The sequence below is a fragment of the Notolepis coatsorum genome (genome assembly GCF_963971535.1).
Source record: "Notolepis coatsorum genome assembly, chromosome: 18".
In the NCBI taxonomy this organism is placed as follows: Eukaryota; Metazoa; Chordata; class Actinopteri; order Aulopiformes; family Paralepididae; genus Notolepis; species Notolepis coatsorum.
The window spans coordinates 27,033,939-27,042,290 of record NC_140182.1 but is presented as its reverse complement, the minus strand read 5'-3'; the positions used below and the strand labels follow the sequence as shown (position 1 = coordinate 27,042,290).

Genomic DNA, 8,352 nt, shown 5'->3' with positions numbered 1-8,352 from the left:
ACTTGACTCTGACTTGTGACCAAAGACTTGAGACTTGACTCTGACTTGTGACCAAAGACTTGAGACTTGACTCTGACTTGTGACCAAAGACTTGAGACTTGACTCTGACTTGTGACCAAAGACTTGAGACTTGACTCTGACTTGTGACCAAATACTTGAGACTTGACTCTGACTTGTGACCAAAGACTTGAGACTTGACTCTGACTTGTGACCAAAGACTTGAGACTTGACTCTGACTTGTGACCAAAGACTTGAGACTTGACTCTGACTTGTGACCAAAGACTTGAGACTTGACTCTGACTTGTGATCAAAGACTTGAGACTTGACTCTGACTTGTGATCAAAGACTTGAGACTTGACTCTGACTTGTGACCAAAGACTTGAGACTTGACTCTGACTTGTGACCAAAGACTTGAGACTTGACTTGCCCCTCAAAGTGCCAACCTGCTCATCAGGAACAGTTAGGGGTTCAGTGTCTTCTGTGGGCTTCCATATTATGGGATGCAAAATGTTTAGAGGGAGCAAGACAACCCAGAACGGGGGTTACCCATTTTTATCCCAAGTTGAGTTTTACTCTATGTGTGTGTGTGTGCATGTTTGTGAGCGTGTTTGTGTGTGTGTGTGTGTGTGTGTGTTTGTGTGTGTGTGTGTGTGCGCGTGTTTCTGTGTGTGTGCGTGTGTGTGTGTGTAGGTGTGGTTCTCCAACAGAAGAGCGAAGTGGAGGAGGGAGGAGAAGTTAAGGAACCAGCGACGACAGGCGACCAACTCCTCCAACCACATCCCCATCAGTAGTAGCTTCAACACTAGTGTTTACCACCAGCCTCTGCCACAACCTACTACCACACCAGGTAATAACCAGTACTAGACTCTCCCTCACTCTATCACCTTTAAATCCCGATTCAAAACCTACCTGTTCTCCCAAGCATACAACCTACCCTACCCATAACCACCCTCCTCCACCCTACCACCTCCCTGTCCCCTTCCCTACTTTCTCTCCCTCTCCTACCACCTCCCCTCGGTTTCCTTACTTCCCTGACTGTTCCCCTACTGGACTCTGTATCTGTTACTTGTTACCCATGGTTGTATGTCCTGCGTATTCATATGTTGCTTATTCCCTGTGGTTCTTTGTTTTTCTGTTAATTTGTTTTGCTCATGTGTCAGCGTCTTTGGGTTTTTGAAAAGCGCTTTATAAATCAAATGTATTATTATTATTATTATTATTATTATTATTATTATTATTATTATTATTATTATTATTATTATTATTATTATTATTATTATTATTATTATTATTATTATTATTATTATTATTATTATTATTATTATTATTAGTAGTACCACTACCATACCAGGTAATAACCACATGCCCATCAGTAGTAGCTTCAAGATGAGTGATTACTAGCCTTTACCACAGCCACTACTACTATTGATCAATGCAGCTTCAACACCCATGACAAAGCTCATTATATGTATAGTTCATTATTTAAGGACATTATAAACTGTCATTGTATAATATTGGCAGACAATTTGCTTATGTGTGTGTCATAATTAGTATGAAATTATACAGCTCTGCGCCAACTCAACTAGCTGAAAATAGATCTACATATTGTACATCTGCATACATTACATCTCTCTCTCTCTCTCTCTCTCTCTCTCTCTCTCTCTCTCTCTCTCTCTCTCGCTCTCTCTCTCTCTCTCTCTCTCTCTCTCTCTCTCTCTCTCTCTCTCTCTCTCTCTCTCTCTCTAGTTTCCTTCTCGTCAGGGTCTATGTTGGGCCGGTCAGATTCAGTTCTGTCTAACAGCTACGGCCTGCCAGCCATGCCCAGTTTCACTATGGCCACCAGCCTGCCTATGCAAGTAAGTCATTTAGTTGCCTAAATCAGGGCCCCCGAAATAACGGTGTCAGAGAGCCGCGACCCCCACTATTATAGGAGGTAAACACTTTTTTAAAGTATAAATATATATATATTTTTTTATAAATGGAAATGTATGGTTGAAACATGCAAACGTTCAAACACACACTCACTATAAAGCATTGGAGGCTTTTAACCAGGGCCGGACTGGGGAAATCATTCAGGCCAGGAAATATAGTGCGAAATATAGCCCCAGTCAGGCCACTTTTTAAGCGGGGGGGTCCCCCACCAGGACATTTCTTTGTTACAAAGACTTCATTTCCTGCATTCTGGTGTAGGAACTTTTTTATTTGTACCCTTTAAATGCCAGTGTTTGTGATGGCATCACAAAGTATTGTTAAAAAACAGGCTAGCATATGTATGATTAGCAACAACACTGATTTTTATGGATTTTCAGTTTTTTGTAATGTCAGATTGAAAAAAATACTCACTCCTACCATAGGGGACTAGATTGTCCTCTTCAAAAACGCCATACAAATATTACTATATGTTGAAATACCACTTTTTCTTTCATAAATCTTTTATTCAACTTCAGCCCTGAACACCACATATTCATTTTATAATTCTAACCATTTAAATGCCAGTGTGTGTGATGGCATATATTTGCAATATATCAAATGCAAAGTAGATTTTTCTGGGGGGGATTATTGTGTCAATGATTTTGTCAATGACAACACTGATTTTGATGGATTTTTAGTTTTTTTGTAAGGCTCCTTCACCAATCACATTTCTCTTTCTGTCTATGTGTGTGTGTGTGTGTGTGTGTGTGTGTGTGTGTGTGTGTGTGTGTGTGTGTGTGTGTGTGTGTGTGTGTGTGTGTGTGTGTGTGTGTGTGTGTGTGTGTGTGTGTGTGTGAGCAAGAAAGAAAGAGAGAGAGAGAGAGAGAGAGAGAGAGAGAGAGAGAGAGAGAGAGAGAGAGAGAGAGAGAGAGAGAGAGAGAGAGAGAGAGAGAGAGAGAGAGAGAGAGAGAGAGAGAGAGAGAGAGAGAGAGAGAGAGAGAGAGAGAGAGAGAGAGAGAGAGTCAGTTCTCCAACTTGAGTTGCAGTAATCTCCTGGTTGTTCCCCACCTAGGTTATCTAACTATTGCACAGCTGCAACTAGAAACGCTGGCCTGGCCTGCTTCTAAGTTCAGTGGCCTGACTGCACTCTTTTTTTTAAATCATCTGGCGACCCCCCCACTTTGGGAACCACTGGCCTAAATAATATGTATTAAACGTTAATTACATGTAGTTATCACTGTACCCAATCAAACATGTTATTCCTGCATGTCACAAGCATATCACACATCGATTTTTTTTACGCATTAACCTCATGATAGGCTTGCATCAATTGCGATGAATGCAGATTTAAAGATATGTAGCAAAACGCGTCTGTGACTGTAAGGCTCCAGTCATAAAGAAATGCATGACAAAATGGTTCAGGAAAGTAATCATAAGTACTCACATGGTTCAGGAAAGTAATCATAAGTACTTACATGGTTCAGGAAAGTAATCATAAGTACTCGCATGGTTCAGGAGAGTAATCATAAGTACTTGCATGGTTCAGGAGAGTAATCATAAGTACTCACATGGTTCAGGAAAGTAATCCTAAGTACTTACAGGAGTCTTCAATAACATTGAATGGTGATCTGATGTAACACTATATATGTTGGCTCCTTCTGGCAATCTCTGTTAACATTAGTGCTACCGAATGTTATCATAATTATCAGCCATAGCGTAGCTTGACCTGTACTTCTTACTGTACTTATCGCTCTGCTGGGAAAGACCGTTCATCACTGCATCGTTTATACAACTTGGTTTAATCCAGAAGTCCGTTCAGAAATGTAATATAATGAAATAAGACGTTCGGGGGATGTCTGGTCACTCGTTATTCTCCCAGTCTGCATGTCAGAGTGATCAGGATCTTAACACACCAGCCATCGCACTGAATGTCAAAGCTATGGGAGGTTGTTGGGGTCAATAAGGTTAATGCGATTAATTGTGTTAATTTCGCAATCAAAACACATTAGGGTTTTCAAATTAATCACAAAGAAATATGTGTTGATATTGACAGCCCTGGTATTAAGTAGTAATTATCATGGTATTACCTCTATTTTCAGGAGTATTTATGTATACTATACCACCTAGCCACCTTCAATCCTAGAGTGAATGTTTTAGGATATTCAGGGGTTAATTAATGGTAATTAATATGTATTAAATGGTAATTAACATGAATTATCTATATTATCAGGCCCCCAGTCAAACCTCCTACTCCTGCATGCTACCAACCAGCCCCTCTGTGAATGGACGGAGTTATGACGCGTACACGCCCCCTCATATGCAGCCACACATCAACAGCCAATCAATGACAACTTCTGGAACATCAACAGGTAGGAAGTTCTTACATTTCTGGGGTGTCATTCATAATGAAACAGTATTGTAACCCTTTCACTACCACACTACCAAATGGTTAACCCTTTCACTGCGGCAATACAGAATGTTAACCCTTTCACAACCACGCTACAGAATGTTAACCCTTTCACAACCACACTACAGATGGTTAACCTTTCACTACCACACTACAGACGGTTAACCTTTCACTACCACACTACAGAAGGTTAACCCTTTCACTACCACACTACAGACGGTTAATCTTTCGCTACCACACTACGTAAGGGATAATGTATAGCTACGAGGTCATTGTCGCAAAATAATTGACCGACACAGAGTTTAAAATACCGAGTCGCCTCGGCGAGGTGTTTTAAACGTCAGTGAAGGTCAATTATTTTGCGATGATGACCGAGTATAGCTATACATTATCCCGCTTATTACAGGGCTAACTTACTAACAATATACCTAATTAATTTGACAAATCGCAGTTGTTCTGTGGTTCTGTCAGCCCAAATAAAGTGATTATTATTATCGCGGGCAGCCCGGCAGGTGTGTCTGATTGGCTGCACTGAAACAGTGTGTGTCAGTGGGGCTTGATTACTCCAGCTGCGAAAAACAATAATCACCGGTGGTTATCGAAAAATAATTCACCGCTGTCGGGGGCTATTGACCAATCACAAGCAAGCATTTCGGCGAATGTGAAAACGCCATGTAATGAAGAAGGTTAACCTTTCACTACCACACTACAGACGGTTAACCTTTCACTACTATACAAAAGTGCCAATATACAAACGCACCCTGGCTCTCAGAGTGCCAATATAGAAATGCACTCAGATGCCATGTGGTTCATCTCTGTTTATAAAACCATGAGCAGAGTGTCACAGAGTGAGAAATTTGTTGTTACCCACCCTGCCAATGTCAGAGATCTTCAGCATTAGGACACACATGGTGTATCTGCTGGAAGAGATAAGTGGGAAACATCAGGTGGAGGAGATAAGTGGGAAACTTCAGGCTGGAGGAGATAAGTGGGAAACATCAGGTGGAGGAGATAAGTGGGAAACTTCAGGTGGAGGAGATAAGTGGGAAACTTCAGGCAGCAGGAGATAAGTGGGAAACATCAGGTGGAGGAGATAAGTGGGAAACATCAGGTGGAGGAGATAAGTGGGAAACATCTGCTGGAGGAGATAAGTGGGAAACATCAGGTGGAGGAGATAAGTGGGAAACTTCAGGTGGAGGAGATAAGTGGGAAACATCAGGTGGAGGCGATAAGTGGGAAACATCAGGTGGAGGAGATAAGTGGGAAACATCTGCTGGAGGAGATAAGTGGGAAACATCAGGTGGAGGAGATAAGTGGGAAACTTCAGGTGGAGGAGATAAGTGGGAAACATCAGGTGGAGGCGATAAGTGGGAAACATCAGGCTGCAGGAGATACGTGGGAAACATCAGGCTGCAGGAGATAAGTGGGAAACATCAGGCTGGAGGAGATAAGTGGGAAACATCAGGCTGCAGGAGATACGTGGGAAACATCAGGCTGCAGGAGATAAGTGGGAAACATCAGGCTGCAGGAGATAAGTGGGAAACATCAGGCTGGAGGAGATAAGTGGGAAACATCAGGTGGAGGAGATAAGTGGGAAACATCAGGTGGAGGAGATAAGTGGGAAACTTCAGGTGGAGGAGATAAGTGGGAAACATCAGGTGGAGGAGATAAGTGGGAAACATCTGCTGGAGGAGATAAGTGGGAAACATCAGGTGGAGGAGATAAGTGGGAAACATCAGGCTGGAGGAGATAAGTGGGAAACTTCAGGCTGGAGGAGATAAGTGGGAAACATCTGCTGGAGGAGATAAGTGGGAAACATCAGGTGGAGGAGATAAGTGGGAACATCAGGCTGTAGGAGATAAGTGGGAAACATCAGGTGGAGGAGATAAGTGGGAAATATCAGGTGGAGGAGATAAGTGGGAAACTTCAGGTGGCGGAGATAAGTGGGAAACATCTGCTGGAGGAGATAAGTGGGAAACATCAGGTGGAGGAGATAAGTGGGAAACATCTGCTGGAGGAGATAAGTGGGAAATGTCAGGTGGAGGAGATAAGTGGGAAACATCAGGTGGAAGAGATAAGTGGGAAACATCAGGTGGAAGAGATAAGTGGGAAACATCAGGTGGAGGAGATAAGTGGGAAACATCAGGTGGAGGAGATAAGTGGGAAACATCAGGTGGAGGAGATAAGTGGGAAACTTCAGGTGGAGGAGATAAGTGGGAAACATCAGGTGGAGGAGATAAGTGGGAAACTTCAGGTGGAGGAGATAAGTGGGAAACATCTGCAGCACGAGATAAGTGGGACACTTCAGGCTGGAGGAGATAAGTGGGAAAGTTCAGGCAGCAGGAGATAAGTGGGAAACTTCAGGCTGGAGGAGATAAGTGGGAAACTTCAGGCTGTAGGAGATAAGTGGGAAACTTCAGGCTTCCTCTGTGTGTTTCCCACGGCTTTGTGACACCCTTAAATATGGTGACAGTTTTTCAGTGTCCAGGGTAATGGAGGAATTGCGGACAAAGGAATGGACCCTCTGTCTGTGTTCTAACTCTCTGTCTCTCTCTTTGTGTTTGTTGCGTCAGGTCTGATCTCCCCTGGCGTCTCAGTTCCGGTCCAAGTCCCAGGAAGTGAAACGGACATGTACTGGCCACGCCTGCAGTGATGTCATCTGTTTGTGGCTGCCGCGAAAGCAGTGCACGGGTCATCAACAGGCGACAAATCCCCACCTCTCTCTCCTCAATGGAAGAGCTTGAATGTAGAGTAAACACAGACTGAAGCAGATGCTGTACGCAGGGCTGCAGCTTCAGAGTCTCCACCCCCAGTCCAGCCGCCCTGTGTGGCAAAACCTCCATCTTTCTTTAAAAACAACAACAATGAATGTCCACAAAAACATGACTAAAGAGAGACTTTCCAGATGAACTCTTCAGACGAGCAGGTCTGGAGTTGAAAGACTTGGGACTCTCGCCCCCCTGCTGAAGGATGTTACCATTAGGAGTTCAAGTTGTACAGGATGAAGGATATCTGTGAATTACATTTCCACACCATCGTCATCATCAGCTCCTTCTTCAAACCCTGGCTAAGGAGGAAGATTTTCACAGCAGTCAGAACTGGATCACTGCTAGCTAGATGTTAGCAGACTGGTGAACTGGATCACTGCTAGCTAGGTGTTAGCAGACTGGTGAACTGGATCACTGCTAGCTAGATGTTAGCAGACTGGTGAACTGGATCACTGCTAGCTAGATGTTAGCAGACTGGTGAACTGGAACACTGCTAGCTAGATGTTAGCAGACTGGTGAACTGGAACACTGCTAGCTAGATGTTAGCAGACTGGTGAACTGGATCACTGCTAGCTAGATGTTAGCAGACTCGTGAACTGGAACACTGCTAGCTAGATGTTAGCAGACTCGTGAACTGGAACACTGCTAGCTAGATGTTAGCAGACTGGTGAACTGGAACACTGCTAGCTAGATGTTAGCAGACTGGTGAACTGGAACACTGCTAGCTAGGTGTTAGCAGACTGGTGAACTGGAACACTGCTAGCTAGATGTTAGCAGACTGGTGAACTGGAACACTGCTAGCTAGGTGTTAGCAGACTGGTGAACTGGAACACTGCTAGCTAGGTGTTAGCAGACTGGTGAACTGGAACACTGCTAGCTAGGTGTTAGCAGACTGGTGAACTGGAACACTGCTAGCTAGATGTTAGCAGACTGGTAAAACAGATGTTGCTTATTGGTTACAGGTTACTGGTGGACCACAGGCACTTGATGGACAGCAAAGCACTAACCTTCAGCTAACAGACTGGTAAACCCAACTGGTTACTCACTAGTACTGGTTGTGTGTACTGGTATGTTGGTTGAACCATATACTAAAGGTTTGAGGGACAAAAAGATACGAGTCACACACATTAGCGTGCACTGATTGGACTACAGGTATGGACAGAAAACGACAAGCCTCATTTGGGGGGCGGGCACTGAGTGGTAATGATGGACTCTAATTGGATCACAGACCCGTAATGGAAAGAAACACAGATATATTGTTCTGTC

General features: G+C 43.6%; 1 protein-coding gene across 1 annotated transcript in view; it reads left to right on the top strand.

Moving 5' to 3' along the window:
* Positions 1–6,971, top strand: part of LOC311245293 (paired box protein Pax-6-like) — a gene marked incomplete at both ends in the record, with an annotated part of 44,242 nt that extends 37,271 nt beyond the window's left edge. Inside the window, 4 exons of the mRNA XM_084335129.1 lie at positions 691–847; positions 1,747–1,856; positions 4,142–4,280; positions 6,892–6,971. Coding sequence (XP_084191255.1) covers positions 691–847; positions 1,747–1,856; positions 4,142–4,280; positions 6,892–6,971 — 486 coding nt within the window. The remainder of the gene's footprint in view (positions 1–690; positions 848–1,746; positions 1,857–4,141; positions 4,281–6,891) is intronic.
* Positions 6,972–8,352: the final 1,381 nt, after the last annotated feature.